General features: G+C 42.0%; 1 protein-coding gene across 6 annotated transcripts in view; it reads right to left on the bottom strand.

Annotated features, from left to right (window-relative positions):
• Positions 1 to 9,158: 9,158 nt before the first annotated feature.
• The window catches only part of SLC16A7 (solute carrier family 16 member 7), a 100,020-nt gene continuing 85,986 nt past the window's right edge, over positions 9,159 to 23,192 (bottom strand). For all 6 annotated transcript variants that reach the window (XM_083399866.1, XM_083399867.1, XM_083399868.1 and 3 more), the window contains 3 exons: positions 19,083 to 19,226; positions 15,464 to 16,276; positions 9,159 to 13,292 (listed from right to left, as the gene is read on the bottom strand). In XM_083399866.1, the coding sequence (XP_083255992.1) occupies positions 13,021 to 13,292; positions 15,464 to 16,276; positions 19,083 to 19,226 (1,229 nt within the window). In that variant the 3' untranslated portion in view covers positions 9,159 to 13,020. The remainder of the gene's footprint in view (positions 13,293 to 15,463; positions 16,277 to 19,082; positions 19,227 to 23,192) is intronic.

The raw sequence follows: 23,192 nt of genomic DNA, 5'->3' as shown, positions 1-23,192 counted from the left end.
GTTATGAAGTAAGCCAGAGGAGATGAGAGGCAAATGGCAAGAAAGGATAGAACCAAGGTGGATGTAGCTTAAAGGGGCTTGATTGCCCCATCTTTCTTCCAATTCGTCACTAGGAGATCCCATGGAACTGTCCAGGGCTGGATTTAGGTTGGATGAGGCTCTAAGCTACTGAAGGTAATGGGGCCCTTTATATGTCCAGCTGACCTTTGTCAACAACAAATTACAGTGGTACCTCGGGTTACAGACGCTTCAGGTTACAGTCTCCGCTAACCCAGAAATAGTACCTCGGGTTAAGAACTTTGCATAAGGATGAGAACAGAAATCGTGTTGAATATATGTCATATGGTAATTTATGGACCTAGTAGATATCTAAAGCCATTTGCACATAACAAAATACTGTATGTATTTTATCCATGCATAATGTAGGCACCCTATTTATAGAAATGAGCAAAACAGTGATATTTTAGGGAGCAGGCTAGCAGGCGGGGCCCGTTACTTACATCATAGGAGCCTACACAACACAAAACACTGTTGCTGCATGTAGGTTTTATTTTAAAATACAGCTGTATTTTAAGCAGTATTTCAATTAACTGCTCCCCCCCCATTGCGTTTTGTTGTAATTTATATTTGGTGTTAGCCACCCTGAGCCTGGCCCTGGCCGGGGAGGGCAGGTATAAATAAATTTATTATTATTTTGGAAATGTACATCCAGTTGTTTTTTCCTTTAATTTTTTTTGGGGGCCCCCTAGAGAGTGGGGCCCTAAGCTATAGCCTGTTTAGCTTATACATAAATCCGGCACTAGAAATGTCTGATTGACTCATAAGAGGGCTGGTTGACAACAAACCATGGCCGTTTTATAAGGAACAGTGATGCAACATTGCATTGCTTCACAAGCCTTCTAAGCTGGATGTAAATAACAAAACATGTGAAATCATTTAGGTTCCTTTTATTAGGCACTAATACCTAATAATACCTAATCCATACTAATACCTAATCCATACTGAAAATGTTGCAGGCAGGGCTTCACTATGAATGGCTCTTCCTCGGCTTGGACATTCAAGATAGGAAGCTGTAAAGAGAGGGTAAATGTTGCTGAGTGTCATCATGTTCAGCTCAGCATAGGCTTGTCTGTGGCTTCTTTTTCAGCCTTACAGCACAATCTTATGCATAGCCTCTCTAAAATAGTTTCCCCTTGGTTCAACAGGTCTTACTCCCAAGTAAGTGTGTACAGAATAGTAGACTTAATTAGGTAGGCACGTTGCTAAGTATTGCAGCTTATGCAAAGGCAGCTTCATGTCCATTTCAATAACTTTCTACCAATTGGTTGACTAGAGTTTTGTCTCCAAATCCCAAAGATCACAGCTGTTTTGTAAAGCTGTGGATGGCACATAAAAATGTGTGTGTTTGGAGAGTGGGGATGGTCTCTCTGAACTTTCCCCAGAAGCGGAAGAAACCAAGTGCTGCAGCAAATTGCATGTTGTTATATTCTAAAATTCAGGTGAAGCAAAACACAGAGTAGAATGAATGCATAGAATTCTGAAGGAATGGCAGAGGGAACTGACTTACACCAAATCAAAGCATTGGCTTATCTAACTCAGTGTTTTCATTTAAATATATTTTATTAAATCTCCACCATTTCCACATAAAATTGCAACACATTATAATGTTTTTTCTTTTATTGACTTCCCATCCCATTTTCTGCGGGGGGGGGGGGGTTCCCCCTTCACTACCCCTTTGCTGCACCCTATCTTCCCTCTTCTATATCATAACCATAATACAATAATCTGCAGGGCTTTTTTCAGCCGGAACTTGCCGGAACTCAATTCCGGCACCTCTCAGGTGGCTTCCGGCATCTCTGAATTGCCATTCTAAGAGAACAAGGGAGGTGCTTGTGGTGAGTTCTGACACCTCTTTTTCTAGCAAAATAACACTCATAATCTCTAATTCTATCTGTTGCTCATAGTTGTAATCCTGCTGGCAAATTCATTGTATTATATTTATTTAAATAGTCTGAAAAAAGCTTCCATTCTTCCATAAAGCAGTCATTGTTAAGTTCTCTTATTTTAGCTGTTAACTTTGCTAATTAACTCCATAGTATGTATACTAGGGGAACCAATGTGATTCCTTCTGATTGCTGCTAGACTCTAACTCCCATCAGCCCCAGCCTCTAGCCAGCAGGGATAAAAGGAGTTATCATCCCACAACATCTGTGTGGCAACTCATTGGCTCCCTCTGGTCCATATTGCCTAGAGATGCCTCTCCAAGGTTTCATGCAGGAGTCTTAAACAGCCCTACCTGGCAAAGATGGAAATGGGTACTTTTTGCATGCAGAATGTAACTTGGTGGGCACACTCGACCACTGAGTTACAGTCTTTGCACCCATGACAATCTGCTCATCTGCTGTGTGTAAGCAATGCATGAAACAAAGGCACCCTCTCCAGTGAACCACAGCCCAGGTAACAGAAATATGCGCAAAGAACAGTCAGAGCTGACAAATCCATTCAGAAACTTTACACGGGAAATTTATTTTCACTTGCTTAATCTGTTTCTTGTGGGTATTCGTCTCAAAATTCTATAGAGAGATTCTAGACATATTAGATGCTAATACAGGCCTGGAATTAACAGGAAAGAAAGAATAAATATGCATTTAAATAGAACATAATACAGTGTGTATGCTTTTATACAACATTAATAAACAGTATAAACAGCAAAAGTTTGTCATGTCGAAACAGCGTACTGAGGCAAGAAAGAGAGAAGTTTGTTGTTGGTCTGAACATCTTTGGAATGTGAATAGCACCTCTAGTGAAAGAAAAAAACCATGGTTGTCAAAAGGTATCTAGCCAATATGTTGAAATAAACAACTTCATCAACAACAGAACAACAATGTGCTGGCATTCAAATTAAAAATAAAACAGTAAATATAGCTACCATGTGTCTTCATATTGCTTTGAAAATATCAAATAGGAATGAGACTATGTTTACAAAGTGGAGTGTGAAAGGAGAGGTGATAAAGATGATTAATTCAGATGAATATCAGGGGCCATAATCCAGAGAATTGCACAACTTAATCTGTGCAAATAGATTTTCATTTTCTTTCTTGAGAAAAAAAACCACATGTTTTCAAGTAGCAGCCCCCTGCCATTCCCGCATGCACCACATACCCAAAGGTTTAGGAGATCCAGGGTGTTTTCAAGGGGAAGTGTTTCTATAAAATAAAAATAAAAATGGCAGAAGTTCTGGTCTGCACGTGAAAGCCCTAGACAGTCTTAAAGTACCTGTCTCTAGATTGTGATAATGGACTTTCTTTGCATCCTAGAAGCAAGCAGTCATTCATCCATGCCAAATACCTGCATACAGATTTGGAAATGTATGGCAGTAACATGAAATATATGGGGGTGGGACAAACTGCAATCCTGCCATTTTAGCTTGGGCATTCATGAATATTAAACGCTGGAAGCCACATAACTAACCCAGACCAGAGACAACCAAGCCATGATAACTCAGACAAATCCACTTGCACTATATTGAACAAGATTAAATTGAATCCAATAGTAACTTCTCTCTCATTTCCTTCCTTCCTTCTCAAAGGGGTTACTAAAAGCCACTTATTTATTAAAGCCCTGCATGAAAAGGGGCATTTCTCTGCACCCAGCCTAAGTCATCAAGTTATCTAGAGCAGGCGTTGATTCATAGAACCATATCTGAGGGTCAATCCCCTTTACTCCTTGCTTTCCAGGACAGTGAAACATGTGTGACATTAATCTAAATGCTCTCTACCTTATGCCCAGATTCCTAAATTAGCACATCATCACAAAGATCTTTGAGAAGTTAGGTATGGAAGCCTATGAAAGTGGCAGGATTCAAGTCCACTGGATGAAAGTTTGGATTGTAGCTTCACCATCTCCACAGTAAGTCTTCACTGCCAAGAATCCAACCCCGAAACTCTAATGTAGTTCATTTCATCTTTTCAGGAAAATTAAGGATAGTTCTTCAGTGTATTCCATGCCCAGCGGCTGCTAATTTCCTATCTCTGAGTCTTTGATTAGAACAGAGGCAGGGCAACTTTCTGGTTACAGAACATCACATATCCTTGCCTTTTCTGTCCTCATTCTTTTTAGAGGTTGCTTTGTTCAGTGAAGGTAGAATGGAATTGCTATGAAGGAAGTCCTGCAGCGCTGGATTGGGTTTACTGCAAGTCAGTTTATCTGTGGACAGCTCCTCAGTGATATGCTGAGATTGTTGACATAATGTAATATTAAAGGAACTCTCTTCGATGGTTTTTCATCATTACTCTATATGCAATCTTATAGTGCTTGTTGAGCTGAGGTGGTATGATGACACAGAATGCTCACAAGCACTCCACGTGCTCAGAGGACAGGCAGAACATCTGCGGTCTTAGCATTTTTAAGAAAAAACATTGGTTTGACTGGGGTTAACATTTCTCATAGGACCTAGGGACAGGGATAGCTTTGTGGGGTAGAATGAAGACTGGGAAGCCCAAAGTGTCTAAAGAAAAGCTTCAGAATAGGCAATAAACTGAGAAACAGTTAAGAGAAGGATAAAAGGGCTTGAAGGAAAAGGCAGAAGAGACAGCCAACATGGTGCTCTGCAGATAAGTGTTGCACTCCCAACTTCCATCAGCCCCAGCTGGCAATGCCAATGATGAGGGATGATGGGAGTTGTAGTCCAACCACTTTACTCATCCCTGTATTTTGGAGAACCACAGGTGTCTCCTCACCATCCCAGAGCCACAAGGCCTTATTGCTCCTTCTCCTTGCTGTTACTACCTGTCGCATCCCTTCATTTAGCAAGCAAACAATATGAATGAAATGAAGGAGCAGCAACCGGAGTACACTTTGTGCTTTCTTCTGAGAGGTGGTGTGGATTGGACCCAGAGGGACAGGCAAGCGAATGGGCACCAGTGATGATGTTAAAGTGTATGAGATGGGCCTGCTTCAGGGGTCAAACTGTGAGTATCTTTTCATACCCCCCCCCAAAAAAACCCAAAGTCAAGTACATGACTTCAAACTTCTAGTCTAAATGCTTTACAATGCACTGTTCATTTTTTATTTGCCTGCACATTAGATGCAGAACCACATACGAATTCAGGCTTGTTATTTTGTTATCAATGAAAATTGCCTTCTCCTAGCGAGACTTCCTGGTGTGCTACCAAACTGGAAGGGCCTGCAGAAAATAGCAGAATCATCTGGGTGCTTTTGAAGCCAAGCAACTACTGAGTAAATACCTGAGTAAGATGCAGGGCTGTTGCAAGTGGACAGACTCCAGACAAATGCCAGCATTTTAAAATCAATTTCAGTGGAATCAACAAGACTTGAAAATGCTTCATGTAGGGTTGTCTTGACAATGATATTACTCATTCATCACTGTCATATCGCAACCATAAAGAAGGCTATGGGTGAGATCTAATTGGTATCCTTACACTCATGGAATGATTTTGATCTAGTGTGTGCCTTCATTAATGGAAGGAAAGAGGACACCCCCCCCCCCGGTTGCCCTAATTCCCTACAGCAACTTCCACATCTCCAGCCTTTAGTGGAGGCATTGACTGGATCCCAAGTTCTTCTGTGATTCCATCCTGTGACATCAGGTTTTAAATGGTTTGTGGATTTGGTTTTCATGCTTTCAAAATCTTAATATGAGTACTTTTTAATTTTTTAAAAAAGCAATGTTCATGCATATGTTTTCATGGCTAAGGCATCCTTCCTTACCCTGAACTTCCAAGAAGCAAGATGGCAAACTCTTTGCCCCAGCACAGGCTTATGGTTTGTGGCTGTATAATGCCCTAGATCAGGGGTCACCAAGCTTTTTGAGCCAGTGGGCACATTTGGAACGTACTGTTGGTGGCAGTCACAAAATGGCTGCCGCAGGAGCATCACGTAAAATGCCTACCACATCAAAAAGAACAAACAAGAGAGAGGAGACCACAAAATGGTATGGCCTGCCACCTCATCCATTGGGGAAAAGGCACCTTTGTCAGTCACCATCACACACATACACACAGAGGTCTTTATACTCCTCTGTTCAGAACAGAAAGGAGAGTGAGTGTCCACTCCTGGCATCCAATAAAATGTGGGCAAGTTTAAGGATGTGTGCTCAATGCGAGGCTGAACCAGTGAAACAGGAAATGAGCAGACAAAACAAGCAGTCTCATGTGAGTTGTGTTTTTTGGAGGAGATATTTAATGTTTTTTAAAGGAAATATTTTGTGGGTGCCATAGGAGGTGCTGGAGAGCACATGGGTGCCATATTGGCGAACCGATGCAAGACCTCAGGGGTTTGTTTGTTTTTAAAGACAACCCAGAGTACAATTTGTTCAGAAATCATCTATACAACATATACACACGCATTTTAAAAAAGGCAATTCCTTACACTCTGACAGCAGTGAAAATATGCAGCAGTATTTCAGGCCACATTGAATTGTTGAGGCTGGGTAGTACAGCAATGTTATAAAATATTGCAATTCTCTCTTTTAATAAATACTTGAAGTTAAGACTGAAGATGAGAGTAATCAAGTACTGCGTTGCAGAAAAATAATAATTTGTTGAAGTATTTTTCATCTGTTACAAATAAATTTTATTTACCAAACACAATTAAAAAAAGAAAAACATTCCCAGCAGATATGAATGATGAAGATTACATTCTGATAAAGGAAGGCTTGCAAAGAACCAGGCAACTTTGATTCTTTTGGACTAAGGATTTGTTCTGGTATATATATACCTTTTCAATACGTTCATGTACATTCATGTTAATGTCATTATTTACACATTCCAGGAACACTAGGCATATTGGCTGGGATCCATAGCAGGAAGATATGTGCATGGAACAGAACTGTGCGCATTGAGGATTTTGCTTACTGTTTTGGCCATAACATATTCCACTGCAGAAGAGGTAAGCTATTTTTTATATGGACCAATGGATTGTCTCTTTAGCAGTGGGAAATGCAGTGGTTAATTTTTTAAAAAGCAAGCACCACCAGGGTTGCACATGGAGTTTACCTTTGGATCCCAGCCACTGTGTGTAAATTTAGGGGTTGATTCATTCAGAAAATTATGCAGGCATTGTGCTGGTTGCCACAAGGTATTCAGACTTGGTCTGTACATGTAGAACCCTGCTTCCATTCCAACTATCTCCTAACAAGGGCTGATGTTAGGACGACAGAGAAACACCTCTTTCTCTGGCGATGTAAAGTTGGATATATGGTATCACTTACAGCTAAATATAAAATCAGGCTTGGTGGGCTACTGTTCTTATTTACACAGTTACAGTACACAAAATGGCTGCATATTGTGGACGGAGGTTGGTTGATGACTGCATTGGAAATATATGTTATAGGTGCTCTTTTGAGGTTTTGTACTCATCTTCAGACTTAGAAATAACAAGAAAGGAGACTCTAGCAGGAAAGAACAGTCACTAAGACATAAAAAGAAGGGGATTGTGGAAGAAAATGCTTCCAATAGTTCATGACAAAGACAATCCAAGCACCAGAGGGTATGCCATTATTATCCTACAATGGAGCTCAAGAGAAATACTCAGCTGAGCTCTTTGGGTATTACTTGCATGAAACTCTCAAAGTTGTGTGGCTCCTTCTGCCCTCACCATCAGTGCTGAGACATCTGAAGCAGATGAGGCTCCCAGGCTCTGTGCGTGATTTAGATCTGTGGTCACCCAGAGTTCCAAGTCATGTGGGTTTGCCTCCACCTATAGAGCAGGCCCTTTGCTTCAGAGGTTTTATGTCTCAGCTCTGCGATAGCAAGAAGAATGGCACAAGGATAGGAATTGGTCCAAATATGTGGTCCTTTTACCAAGGTTGATCATCTAACATAAGATCTAGGAACCACAAAAAGTTCAGAGCACCCTGCAAGAAGGAAATGTCCATAAATTAAATTGACAGAAACAAAATATGGAATTTCCCAGAGCTCAAGAATATTCAGAACTTGAATTTGGCTCAGGCATGTCTCTAGTTTACACAGTGGCGTAGCGTGGGGGGTGCAGGGGGGGCCGTCCGCACCGGGTGCAACATCTGGGGGGGGGTGTGCTCGCACTCGCAGCTCTCTGCCCCTACCTGCCCCGGTTGCTGACAACCCACGCTACGCCACTGAGTTTACAGGAAAAGAGGAGGAGGACGAGGGGGAGGAGGAGATGTATTGCATTCTAAGAGAACCAGGGAGGTGTTTGTGGCACTGATAGGGATCGCTTTATCTTAAGATGCTACTTTAATAGGATTGAACTGCACAATGGTCAACTTCAGGGCCAGCCCAAACATTAGGAAAAGTGAGGCAAGTGCCTCAGGCAGCAAATACTGGGGGCAGTTGCCGCTCATGGCTGTTCCTGCTGAGCTCCCCCAGCTTCTCTGATGTCACATGACCTTTCCTGAGGCCCCTAACCTGGCCTGCTTTCTCAGCTGTGGTTGAGGATGCTATCCCATCGCCAGTGTTGCAATACAATTGCCAGCCAGTAAATGGTACGGAGTGGAGGCACAACCTTTCCTTAACCTCAGGTGGAAAAAACTGTTGGGCCAGCCCTGGCTAACTTTCATAAATTAAGTTCTTTTTAAAGGACTTTAAAGGATCTAGGAGATCCACATGTTTATCCAGATCCTGGACTACGAGTTCAGCTCTGAGTTACATGTGCTTTAAGTGCCTTAGGTCTCAAAAAAGGTAGTGATGCTTTGGATCAGCTTTGCATTCTCCCTTTACAGTACATAGAATACCAATGTAAATAAAGACAAGCAAAACATAATGAAATTATTCCAAAACAACAAATAAGATATGCAAAGAAGAGAGTGGGGGCAAATGTGTCACCTTCTTCTCCCCTCTTGTTTAAAACAAAAAAACAACCCTTGAGGTGTTAGCATATTTAATATGCTTGAGAATCTGCCAAATAGTCAAATTTTTAGAGGTTAAAAAAAAGAAAGAGCTTCAATGAATTTGAAAACGTCCCTACTTTTCTGAAAGGAGTGCTGCATAAACAGTGCATACATATTTTATGAATCAAACCCTGAATTTTCACTTCTAAAACATTTGTTCTAAAATATCCACCCGAGAGCTTTGCACCTTCTCTTCCTCATATATTAAACAAACATTGTCTTGAACTACATTCATTGTGAGATTCGTGTGTGGTTTTTTTTATATATATAAAAAAACAAATTACCATTTTCCTTGCAGGCAGGTAATGTTAAACAGCAATGCACTTAATTTATACCATGTGTGCTTAACTATGAATAATGGCTTAATATTGAGGAAAAAAGTGGCAACCATCTATATATACTTATGTGTCACATCAAGCAAAGGAACCAAAGGTATATATGTAAATAGGTGAAGGGTCGGGCTATGCAGATAAAGTCTGGCTTGGTTTTTAAAGGCTGCTAATTGAGTTCTATGGGATAAAATAAATGGCCTACAGCACAGCAGAGTTGAGAGATGAAACCAGTCCCTCATCCCAGAATCTGGGGTCAACAAGGATCATATTGAACCATCGTCCCAATTATGTCCTTGAAGACACCACTACAATTTTTCTTATGTATGTGAGTGACTCCTAGTCACTCAACCAGGGGGAAAATAAAGCTTTGCATTTTGGGGAAAATATTCTGGTCAAACAAAAACACGACCGCCAGCTCTGAGAGTGGTTGGCCTTTTCATGACTGATATGGAGTCCATGGATGGTGCTACAAGATTCATTGTAATCCCAAAGAGGACCCCTGCAATATACAACCCTTCACCCTGGTTCCACCTGTCATAATGAAGAACATTTTCCTAGTATGGGACTGAAGCCATCCTTGCTTTAAAAAGAAGTCTCATTGGATGTGTAGGATAGTCTGCTGTTCAATTAGGTTGCTGGTATAGCAGATTACAGGTGGAGAGGGGCTATACTATATAGGACAACCCTCCCATCACCATCTTTGCTCCATCCTGCCTATTCATTCAAAGGCCCCCCCAGATTTGTGAACTGATGTTTGGGTGTGATCAGTGCTTTTTTTTCTAGAAAAAGAAGTGCCAGAACTCACCATCAACACTTCCCTTGTTCTGTTAGGATGGCAATGGCAACCACCTGAGAGGTGCCATAACTGAGTTCTGGAAAGTTCTGACTGAAACACACAGGCCCTGAGTGTGATCCATATTAAAAACAGGGTTGGGTGCTGTTGCTTCCACGAAGCTAAAACGAGTTTCTCTTTGCTCCACCCATCTCCTGGACAGAAAGGTTAAACTCAATGCTAAAGGGGCACAGAATGGAGAGGGCACTCTCCTTTTTTGGTTCTTGGTTTAAGCAGCATGTATTGCGTATCTCAAGAACAAGGATTACAGTTCATCTTGTCCATCTTTGAAAGAATGGCTGTCTTTTGCAGGCATAATGGGGGTGGGGAGCACACTGTAAATTGGTGGCTCATTTTCATTTTCTATGAAAAATATAACAGCATATTTATATGCAGATCAAATACTGGGTTTTATAGGATCTTATAGATCAGGCATGTCCAACAGGTTGACTGCAATCTACAAGTTGATCGTGGGGGCAATACAGGTCAATCGTGATCCCCCCCCCCAAAAGCTAAACAACTCTGTAGAATCCTCCATCCTCCCCTAAAAAAGAGGTCAGGAACTCTTGGCAACGACAGTGGGTAGATCACTACCAGTTTTGTTATACTGGGAGTAGACTGCAGTCTCCTGGGGGTTGATCATGCCTGTTAAAGATGAAAGACTGAAATAAAGTTAAAGTGGTGTTCTGCAGGACATAATGCTCGACCACTCTATACTGCATAACACACATGTTTCACCTCATACTCTGCACGAACACAACATTGACAGTCTTGCTTTGCATTGCCACCACGGTCTTAGAAATGGCAGAAGGATCTGGCCACATGCACTGTTGACCTGAAAGGGGCTTATGGAAGTGGATGCATTGGCCAGACTGAGTTCAGAAATGCAGCTGGGATGAGGCTGAGGACTTCCTTTGCAAAGACTGACAAACACACCAGCTGCAATACATACTACTTTGACCTGATCTGGTGCTACTTCAATTTCATCAGTATTGGGAAATGTTCTGCATGACCAATAGGTACATTTCTGTGGACACTGGGCTGAAACAACTGACTATCTTTGAATCTCTGGACCAAGTTGGTCCATAAGGAACTGATAACTGCCAGAAGATTTCTTTGGCTTTCAAATAATTTGATCTACCTACAGAGACGAAAAAGCTTACTGTCTCTGATATTGACAGCAGGGAGAAATCCAGGATGGCCAACTAGGCTGTATGCAGCTCCCACATTTATTTTATCTGGTCCCTGTTAGCCCTATGAATGCCTGAGCACACATGGTCTACAGTAGTAAAGGACTAAGGCTGGAATCTACACTGATCTGGAAAAACGCTATTAAACACTATAAAAAAGTTACATAGCTCTCAATGCAATTTCCCATTGCCAATGGATCACTGCTCTGCAGCACCCTCTGGTGTCACATTTTTATAACGTATTTTTAACATTATAACCAACCAGTGTAGATTCGCCCTAACTCCTACCTGGCAGGAATTTTGTTAGCAGGGGTCAGTTTTGTGTATCTAAATACACTTTTGAGTCCAAGGTCTCAAGAGCAGAGGTAACTGGGTAAAGTGGCAGTGACAACTACAAATGTAAAACAGATTTCAAACATGTCTGGAATACAGTGATGAGCACAAGGCAACGTGTTGTTCAGAAGTTATACCCTGATCCTAAATGTCTGTGCCAGCATATCTACATATTTGTGATATTGCAACAATGCAGCAGTTGGACACAACCCATCCTAAGTATTATTTTGCAAGTCTTAGGATCAGGCTGTAAATATTTCAGTGTCAAATCTATTACAGCAGAGGGAAATGACCCTTTATTTGCCACAATTAAAACACCTATTGCGCTTAGCAATAAAACCCACCAGTTCTTGTATCTGATTTCGTTTGTCCTTGAAAATCCACACAGTAAAATTTGATCAGAAAGAAAACGGCTTTTGATCCACTGAAAGTTCCCTATGAAAGAGTAATTTGCTTTGTGCGCTTTTTGCTCAGGTAGCTGTTAACAGTAACCTTTCATTTTTTAAAATCATGTTCTCACACTCTTTCCACCTTCTGGCCCAAAACATACCATGCGAAGAGGTCAATAGGCATTGATCAATATCTGAAGGATTAAGACCTTTGCTTTCCATTCCTAGACAACCACCTATTTTTGCATTAGACACATGTTTGTAGCAGGAATCGTTTGGGTTTTTTGGAAGACCTTGCCGTCCAAGTTCTACCCTGATTTGAGTCAGCATTTGAACGGACTCACTCACACCAAGTTAAAAACAGGAGACCTAATACTTTCGACACCAAAACAAAACACAATATAATGCCTCAATCCTATTCCGTCCCTGCACGGAGAACAGAATGGGGTCTGGATCCACAGAGGACTACAGCATAACCTACGCCTTTGCTGCACCGTACTACTTCTGCACTGCTGGTGGATACAGATTTTGCATCTGAGGAGCTTCAAGGTGCTAGATGCTTCAGGCAAGGTGCAGAAAGGCTTCGTTTAGCTGTGAGTGGTTGGCCATGTTACAGCCATCGAAACTGCGAGGGCCAGGCTTGAATACCAATGAGCAGGAGGGGTCCCAAATGCAGCAGATCTAGCTTACCACTTTTTGAAGCATCCCCTTCTAAAGAGCTCCCCCCAACCCCCCCTAAATACAAGAGTTTCAGATAATCTAAATGCACCATGGTTACCTTTTTCTGGGGCAGCACAGCGGGAGAGAGAGAAATTATGATGTTCTACGGCGAATCCTTCTGCACCTTCTCTCTCTCTCTCTCTCCATGGAAGGGGCAGGATTGGGATCTAAGCGACGGGTTTTATTTTATGTTCTGCAAACTCCTCCCCCCCCTTTAGAATTGCAACTGATTATTATTTCTATAAAACCTGGCCTGTACTTTGAAGAAATACTTCTAATGGAAGTTATAAATATGAGTATTTGAGCCACATCTCTTTTTTGTGTGTGTGCACACGCATTAAATATTAGTTTCTCTTTCTGACGGGTTTTCTGGCAGTTTGCTCGATCTGCTGACCGTCTCTTCGCTCTCTTTGTGGGTCAAGGGCTCCACTTCCTTGGAATCGGCATGCTTGAGGGCTCTCTGCCTCTCCTCTTCCGCTCTCTTCTCCTTTGCCAAAAGTCTGTAGTTGATCGCGTTCCCAATAAATAGCCAGATGCTTGCAACGATGACAATGACACCGCAGACAAAATACATGTATTTGTAATCTTTCGTTATGTCCACGAGCAAACCTGGAAGATAAAAAAAGAAGCCCTGCAAATAATACTGAAGATGAAACAAATCATTCTCTCGCGGCAGACAGAAAGGAAGGTCCGAATGCAACTTCTGCAAGTAGAAATAGTGTTGCTTAGCTCAACAGTGCCAGGATTTTAGTGCTATCGCTGACTGTTTCTTGCAAATGGTTCAAGAGTGAAGGCAATCATCATCAATCTGCTGCTATTACAGTGGTGCCTCGCAAGACGAAAAGAATCCGTTCCACGAGTCTTTTCGTCTTGCGGTTTTTTCGTCTTGCGAAGCAAGCCCATTGACGGAATAGCGCTATTAGCACTATTGGCTAAAAAAGGGCTAAAAACGGCTTTTTTGGGGGGGGATTAGCGGTTTTGCTGCTAAAATGCTTTTAGCAGCTTAGCGATTCAGAATAAGGGGTTTTGGAGCAAAAAAAAATTCGATTTTTCATCATTTTTCGTCTTGCGAAGCAAGCCCATAGGGAAATTCGTCTTGCGAAGCGCCTCTGCAGACGGAAAACCCTTTCATCTTGCAGGTTTTCCATCTTGCGAGGCATTCATCTTGCGGGGCACCACTGTATATGTTAAATTTAACATATATTTAAACTCTGCTCATCACTGACTGTAATTTTGCATTGCATTGCCATTTGACTCTTACCTCAAATGTTCTCCTTTGCATACTTGTTAACTAGGATTTCATTTTAGGCATTTAATGAAGTGAGCCTGAGTACACAATAGCTTATACCAGAATAAATTTTGACAGATTTTTAGGTGTCCCAAGACTCATTTCTTCCAAGAGGCTAACATAACTGCCTCTCTGGAAATGCTTCACTGGTGTAAGTACTTCAAGAAATGCAAGGTTGGAGGTGTGTGTGTGCATGCGGTGAACGAGGAAGAGAACTTGCATTAGGAAAGGTGCTGTCTGTTTGCTGAAAAATGACCAATCCAGAACAACACAGATGCAGCTTATTGATTATGAGCTGCTATGAATTGTCCTTTTGACTGTGCATTGGTGTAAAAAGTTCAGAATAAGTAAAGTATATAATGGGAGATGGGATCCTTCCCATCTATGGGCTGTCAAGGGATTCAACAGAAAGTAATGCTATGTTTGCCACCATTAAATAAAAGTAAATGGCAAGACGGGTGTAAGAGAAGAAGGGCAGAAACTCTGAAAGCGTATATGCCAAAATAAGTTCTTCAATGAGAAAGTAGCAGTCTAAGCAGGACTGATCATCACTAACCCAGGAGGTAAATACACCACTAGGTGGCATACTGAGAGCTAGAGTAGCCAGTTTCTAATTGAAGAAAGCTCTTTTCGCATGGCAATTAAAGGTCGTGATTCAGTTCAATCGTGATAAGTCAGTGTTCTGTTCAATGGTTTTTTATCTTTAGACCAGAGCAAATTAAAATGATACCAATGTCTACACACCTAACTTTGAATGAAAATAAAAGCCATGAGAATATCTGGTGATCCATTGCTATTCCCTCCTTATACCCATTGAAGGGAATTCAGACAGGACTACCATTGCATTAAAGGACAACAGCATCTTGTGGGATTGCCCATAACTGCGTCCCCCGCACTTGTGATTCTCAGGAACCAGGCATGTACACTGCCTTGGTCTTCATGGAGGAAATGCAGGATAGACCTGTAATACCAACAATAATATTGTAGGGTACAGTAGGAAATGGTAGACGGAAGGATCTTTGCATATGCTGTGTGGAAGAGAAAGGTGAAGAAAGGGGAGCCTGTGGAAAAAGCTCACCATGTCCGATAAAACTGTGTGCTGTCTGAAGAAAGCCAGTGGAGAATGGAGGGAGGGGAGAAATCTGATTGGGATGACAGGTGATCAGAAGATATGGATTGCTTGATTGAGAGGTGGGAACTTATGGAAACATGGAAGGAAGCGGGAGGGCGGGTGCAGGGAACCAAAGAGCCAAGGAGAAAGGAATTTTAAAAAATGTTTTCACACAGGATTCAAGGACAGAAGGAAATGTGTGGACAAGGAAACATTAGATTCCAAAAGGGTGGGGTCAAGAAAAATCTGAATGAGGTGGGCATGGAGTTAAATTTCATATATTGACTTGCACCAACCAGCCAAGCTGTTGGTGGCAGGTCTCTTAACAGCTCAAATGCATACTTGCCATTTTCTTAACATGACCATCATCAATATACTCACCTCCCAACGGAGGGCCTAAAAGAACAGGGCAGCATTCCACAATGGTGACGAGTCCTACAGCGCTGGAAAACCTGCTAGCACCAACCAAATCCATGAGGGTCTCAAAAAGGACACTGCTCACCATGCCAAAGGCAAGTCCAAAAAGTACTGCGTACACAACCAAGCCTGTGTAGTCTTCGGCCAGCGGGCACATGATGTGGCAGATGCCATTGTACAAAACGGCAAAGCTAAAGAAGTATTGGATTTTGGGCCGTATATATTTGGAGTTTGCGAGCAAGCCCATGGACGGCCTGGCAAACATATCAACAAAAGCCAGGATGGAGAGGAGGAACGCAGCGGAATATTCATCGATCCCCTTGTGCTTGGCATAAGGAGCTAAGAATACAATGGGGGCAAAAAAGCCAAGGAACATGATGACGTTTCCAGATAGATAAATCAGAAACCCTCTGTGTTTGAAGAGGGAGAGATCTAAGTATGTGTTGATGGTTTGCCAAACGGACTTCTTGTCGTTCTTGTGCAAGGCAGAATCTCCTTTCCCCTTTTCTACGTCTTTTTTGACCACAGGGGCTGGTGTGGGTCCGACGGGCCTCATAAGAGACCCGGCCACGCAACAGTTCAAAAGAAGCCCTCCCAAAATGAGGAAGCTTCCCTTCCAGCCAAAAGCATTGAAGAGAAACTGATTGAGAGGTGCCAGAGTACTTAGAAACACTGGACTCCCAGCCATGGCCAGTCCGTTAGCAATGGGGCGTTTTTTGTAAAAATACTTGCCAATCATTGTCAAAGCTGGCTGCAAGTTGAATGCCAAGCCCAAACCTAAAAGAAAGGAAGAAAGAAAACACACACACACACACAAAACATGAAAAATAGAGCATTCTCCTAGAATAGTACCAAATTGTCACCTTCCAAGCACCCCATATAAACAACAAACAGCCAAAATGCCAGCTAGTAATTCTCCAGAAATATTAAAAAGCTGTTGGCGCTGGCAAATAAACGTGAGTGTTCATTGCTTCCCATGTGCTTTAATGTCACTGATATGCCACACAAAATTTCTCTCGTTTCCCTCATATTGCAGTCCAATAAAAGCGAGAGCTCTGCAAAGCACGATTCATGTTGCAGACAACGGAGTGACAGAGGAACAATGATATCAAGACCTTGAGCACACTGTTTCTGTATTTTACTAAGCTATAATCCAATTTGCTCCTGGTTCATTTCACAGAAGTTATTAAATGTCACCTTCTCGACGAAAACGGCAAGAGTTTAGAAGGATAAATCCTCTGCCTTTAGCTTTATCCTTTACTTAGGTTTGAATAGGTACACATAAAAATAAGGCTTAAAATGCCTAATGGACATGGGCCGTTACACAGAAAATGACGCCCTCCCACATCATTGCGGGGTCCTGAGGTTTCCCATGGAGGAGAGACTCACACAAACATTTCAGTTTCCTTGTTTGGTGCTGTGACTGGGAACCTTACAGGAAGAATATAGCGGAATAGACCTGGCATCGCCGGCAGCCAATCTGCCTCTAGCTATCTTACAGCTGGGTTAGGTTAGTTACCAGAAGGAAGAGTAGCCCTGAATGCATTCATGTCATATTCGCTGAGCAAAGATGTCTTTCCTCTATGGATGTTACTCATCCTATGTGGATAACACTCTTTCTCAGTCTACAGCCTAATTCTAAGTCCTCATATGCCAGTAGCACAGCGGCTAGCGGGTTTGATTTGAGCCGGAGAGACCTGGCTTCAAATCTCTATATAGTCATGAAACTTACTGGAATGGCTTGGAGTGACCTGCTTTCTCTTTGGCTGACCTACCTCACAAAGCTATTGGGAGAATAAGGTGAATGAATTTACCATATTTTTACGCGTATTAGATGAGGTTTTTTGACTCAAAAATCATGTCAAAAAGCTGGATAGTGGCATGAAGGGGAAGCTGCACACACCAGCCAGCTGGTTGGCAGGCATGCAACTCCCCACATGCCACTGTGGGAGGCGCATGCTCTAAAGAGGAGGAGTTTTGGATTTGATATCCTGCTTTATCACTACCTGAAGGAGTCTCAAAGTGGCTAACATTCTCCTTTCCCTTCCTCCCTCACAACAAACACTCTGTGAGGTGAGTGAGGCTGAGAGACTTCAGAGAAGTGTGACTGGCCCAAGGTCACCCAGCAGCTGCATGTGGAGGAGTGGGGAAGCGAACCCGGTTCACCAGATTACAAGACTACTGCTCTTAACCACTACACCACACTGGCCTCCAGTGTCTCCCGCAGCGGCATGGAGGGAAAGCTGTGCACACCAGCCACCTGGTTGGCAGGAGCGCAACTCCCCCCCATGTCACTGCGGGAGGTGCATGCTCTAGAGAGCGTTTCCTCCAGTGGTGTGGAGGGGAAGCTGTGCGTGCCAGCCAGTTGGTTGGTGGCCCATGCCCTAGGAAGCTTCCCACCAGGTCTTGGGGGGAGCGGCTGCCCACTTTGCCAACCCCCAGCAACGACCCTGCTGGGGTGATGGCATGGTGCAATTCCTCCCTTAAAAAGCTCAACAACTTTGGGCCATCACCCCTCATTTTCTTTAAATTTAGTCCCCCAAAATAGGGGGCGTCTTATACATGGGGGCGTCTTATACACTGAAAAATACGGTAAGTCCGGTGGCTGGAATGGTGAAGCTATTCTAAGATGCTCAAGCACAGGTCAGTATCATCATGGCCTGCCAGTTCCTGAGTCAGTCTCTGTCTTCAGAAGTCCACTTGTCATGTCTACTCAGTGCATGGCTACTGCTACAGATTTTTTTATATTTTTTTTAGGTATACAGGATTGCCTGTCATAACTTGATCCATGCATCTTTCAGTTAACTTTGCACAGCCAGGTCAGCATGCTGCATCTTTGTGACTCAAGGCTGAAAGAATTGACAGGACATGACAAACTGCAGCCTCAACTTCAGCCTGTAGGTTGGTAACAGCATCATGTTGTGAAAAGCATCGTGTTTGAGAGACAACAATCCTGTGTGCCGTTTTTTATCTTTGTGTGGTGTCTCATTCACAAAGGCAGACCATCGCTTGAGAATGCAGTCACCATGTGTGCAGCAGCCTTAGGCAGTATAACAAACCTAGAAAACAAGCCATCTAGAGGCTCTGTTAGGGTGGGTGCTGAACAGCAAACTGTCTGCTGGCTGAATGCATATGAATGGGAGTTTAATAGAATGGGCACCCTATTAATAGGGTTTTCGCTGATGTTACATCATACAAACCCAGTCCTCAGGCTCTTGTAACTGAAACCCATATTTTGGAAACATTGCATTTAGAGCTTGCTCCTACATTACAGAATTTCCACATAAAACTCTACTACACTGTGAATAAACTCATAACATGGCAAACAGCAACTGGGGCATTTTGGGTACAGTTGGATTTGTATTCCTTGCTTGTATGGTGACATGATTAAAGGCTAAAAGAACCTGTAGAAAAATGGAGTACTGATGACTATAATAAGTGCTGCCACGAGCTAATCAATGCCTGGGCTGTAATTGCACGTGACCTAGTAAGAATGGTGCAAAGAACATGCACCACAAGTTGAATTATCATTTAAAAAATTGAAACCCACGGGCTTTGTCTGGGATAGCGGTTTAACACTTACCTCCAATGACACCTATGCAGATATAAAGCTCTAGGACACTGTTGCAGAATGAAGAGCTAACCATTCCAAATGAAGCCAGGACCCCGCCTGCAATCATGACTGGCCGGCTGCCATATTTGTTCACCAAGACGCTGCTTATGGGGCCTAAATACAGGGGGAGGGGGGAGAGAGAAATTACTTTCTGAAAGCATAAATGCAATGGAAATAAGGAGCACTTTCTGCGAGGGACAGAAGACTTCACACTCAGCTCGGAAAATATGAAGAAACTTGGTTATTCACATCAGTACATTTGCAGCAGTCTTCCACTGAATCAAACCAGTTTTAATCCTTACAGAGGTGAACATGAGAGGTCCAATTGCCCATGTATAACCTATTCAGGGCTGGGCCTGCTGTGCAGTGGAGTGAAGCCACCTACTTCAGCTGTTGTCATAACATGGGCTGGCAGGGAGTGGATAGATGAAGGCAGCAATTTGGGTCCGAAGAGCAGGGATGGGGGCAGGTGGATTTTGGAATCAGTTCCCTATTTAAGGGTGGACCCGTATGATCAGCGCTTTCCAAAACAGTACGTTAAAAACTTTTCTGTCCTGCCTTTCCATAATAATTAGTGATTATGGATTTTTAATTTTTATTGTATGGTTTTTTTGTTTTTTAAAAAGTGTGGTTTCAGATACAAAATTGTTGTAAACCACTCTGGGATTTTTGTACAACTAGAACAGCGGCGTATGAATATTTTAATAAACAAACAAATTTGCAAACCAGAACACAGCCACTTTGAAATCCGCACTCCCTGAATTTTGCTGAGTGACGTGCGTAAAAATGAATAGGCTAGGGTAAAGTGTGTGCGCAAACACCTCTGTTAGTGAAAATAATAGAGCAAATGCATGGTATTGGTGAATATCACCAGTATCATGGGGCCAGAGACAAAAGGCGGCAAGGCAAGAAAAGGGGTTTTTACTTTTGTGTAGTGTGCAGCTTTCTACACCCATCCAAGGACACATTCCAGCCAGGCAAAATTACCCAAGGAAGGTGCAATGCATGTGCTGTAGGCCTTGGGTGAGTCTTGGCCCCTGAGGCTGAAGCTTCTCACTTGAAATATAGGCTGGCAAATGACTCAGCCAACAATACTGCATTCCACCCACATTTTAAACAGATGAAACCCTTTTTTTTAGGCTGGATGTGATGTGCTATTCCCATGCGCTGGCAATCACACATGGACATTGGAGTCTTTTTAGATCAGTGTCCCCACTGGCACTTCTGCCTAACAATTGTTTTTGTTTTATTTTGAAATGGGGGTTCCACAGAGAAAGTGGATGTGCAGAAAAAGTTACAGATAACAGGACTTATGTACACCTGGTACATGCACATATTATATATCATGGATATGACTACATTTAGAAATCAACCAGATTTTTAATTTGCACAGAAATTGACTATTTCTCTTTCTAGGAGAGATGGAATAAAATTTTGTTTTTTCAACATTTGCCACCAAACTGACCTCATTTGCACCTCCCTGATTAATTCAAAGACAAAAATGTCATTATTCTTTGCATTTCATACTTCTCTGAATTGCAGAAGTTCATTTCTCAAAAATATACCAATATGCAAAAAAATGAATATTTTAGGATAAAATGTGTTTATAACTGTAACATTCAGATAATGTACATGTTGCGGTAAAATGGTGAGAACCAACCAAGTCCAATTACTCATTAATTTCAGTGGGTCAACTCTGAGTATGGCTAGTATGCATTTTAATATGCTTGGGGTGGAAATGCACAGATTAAACTGGAAACCAGATGGAAGGGATTTATGAATGAACACGTGTGAAACTGACACAGACTGGAAATAGACTGCTCTGTCCAGCATCTCTTTATATGCTGCTTCACTAAGGTATAAATCATAAATGAAATAATTCTATTTTCATTTATGAACTCTGAAGCTACATAGGCCAGTGTAGTACTATTCTGTTGAGATAAGGCTTTTTATGCAGTGGTGTAGACCCACAAATTGTGAAAATCTATAGTCATAAATCATATTTCTAAGGAAGTTCAGTTGCTAGACTTATTTCAGTCTGTTATGCATTGTGATTTTGTGATTTTGCTATGTTAAACCATTGTTTCTCACATGAGCAATATACTGTATAGTTTTGAAGGGTTTAAAAATGGAATGTATGTATTAAAGATCAAGACTGAAGGGATGTCAGACACATTTGGGGAATTTTCCCCACCCCCAAATATGTTCCTTCAGGATCTCACCTGTCTTAGTTTTGTAAGTACTAAATTACCATCCTTAAAGGAAAAAGGAATAAAAAGGAAGCCAAAGCAGACTAACATTTAAAGCCAGTGCTAAAAACGACTCTGCAATAAAGTGAAATGTCAAGCACTGCATTTGGTTTTTACTGAAAATCTATCTGTATGTTGTCCAGGGTATAAGCTTTCCATTAAAAAAAAAACACCCCAATAAAAGAACAAACTTTGCATTCGCAGTGTGAGAAGTTAAGTAAAATATGCTGTAACCTAGTGTTTGCGGAGGTCTCACTTTGACAATCTTTAACTTGCAGGCCTATCCTGTATGGCAATAAAGATATGTTTTAGTCAAATATTCTCTCCTTGTTACTGGAATGCTGTGCTAATCAGGAATCAGTGGCATCTCAAACCCCAGGACTTCTGTTTCAGAGTATATGTCAAAAGATTGCAAGCACAAGAATATTGGAAGGCAACCTAGCCTTTGAGATGTTGGCCTCTCGTTGAGCAAGAAATGTGTTGGATCCAGCCATGTTAATAGACCCACCGAAGTCAATGGACCCAAGTTAGACATGTCCATTAATTTCAATGGGTCTCCTTTGAGTATGACTAACATTGGACACAACCCAATATTATTCAAGGGTGGAAATAACCTTTTGGTAGTTTTTTCACTCTTGACCTCCCCTGCTCCCAATTTCTCCACTATCCCTACATGAAATTTGACAGGCCACCCACCCGTTTGCAGAACCTGACAAGATCTAGTCAGAACATCTTTCTTAGTCAGGTTGAAGCTGCACCATTCATTTCAAGCAGCCTATACCACTTTAACAGTCATGGCTTCCAGCAAGGAATCCTGGGAACTGCTGGGAGTTGTTAAGAGAACCCTATTCCCTCACAGAAATATAATTCCCAGAGCTCCGTAGGAAGAGGGAACGATTGTTAAGCTACTCTGGGAATTGTAACTCCCTGAGGGGAAAAGGGGTTCCAACTCTCCACACCCTTAACAAACTACATTGCCCAGGATTCTTTGAGGGAAACCATGACTATTAAAGCGCTATAATTGAGCTTGCAGTGTATAATGTAGATATGGTCTCAGTCAACATATTAATCTTCCATTGGGAAAATCACCACATAGGCCTCCGAGACAGATGAGAGGCAGCACCTTCAAAAGGCTAAATGAGTCTTCCCACACTTTTAAACACTATAATAAAATATAGCTTTGGTGGTGGGATACACAAAGGGTTACAAAAGCAGTAATATTTCACTAAATAAGAAAATATGGAAAATGTTACCTGCCATATCAAGCCTAATACTAAAGTTAGCTAGCGAATAAATTACTTAAATGCACTCAGCTTCCATATGTCCTGCTAAGTGGACTCTCCACCCACCCTGAAGGAATCTGTGCCTACTTTCTACTTTAAGAGTCTAATATAATGCTACAGCCTCTTGCCTAGATGCCAAGGATATAAATCCAAATACATTGTAGCTACGAGCATGTAATCAAGCCTTTAATGGCCATGCACAAATGCAATTGCACATTTAACAATTTTTATTATTTGTTAAGTGGTGTCTGCTATATAGCAGCCTGTCTCTTTAATCAACCCCGTTTTTCTTTTTTTTGCAGTCACTGGCATAATGTTCATGCTATTCTCCAAGATACGTCTTTGACGGACCAAGTGAAACAAGATGAAGGCTTGCTGCTCTTCAGCTAGGGAAATCTGTTTTAACAGAAGCTGAAGAGAAAATCCTATACATCTCTCTCTCTCTCTCTCTCTCTCTCTATATATATATATAGCGTGATTGAACTGCATGGGGTTTACTCTCTGACAGGTAGGTGTATGACTGCAGGCTAAATCCATTTCATGCATAT

This window comes from Podarcis tiliguerta, assembly GCF_965153285.1.
Source record: "Podarcis tiliguerta genome assembly, chromosome: 10".
In the NCBI taxonomy this organism is placed as follows: domain Eukaryota; kingdom Metazoa; phylum Chordata; class Lepidosauria; order Squamata; family Lacertidae; genus Podarcis; species Podarcis tiliguerta.
This window is presented reverse-complemented; position numbering and strand designations above follow the sequence as displayed.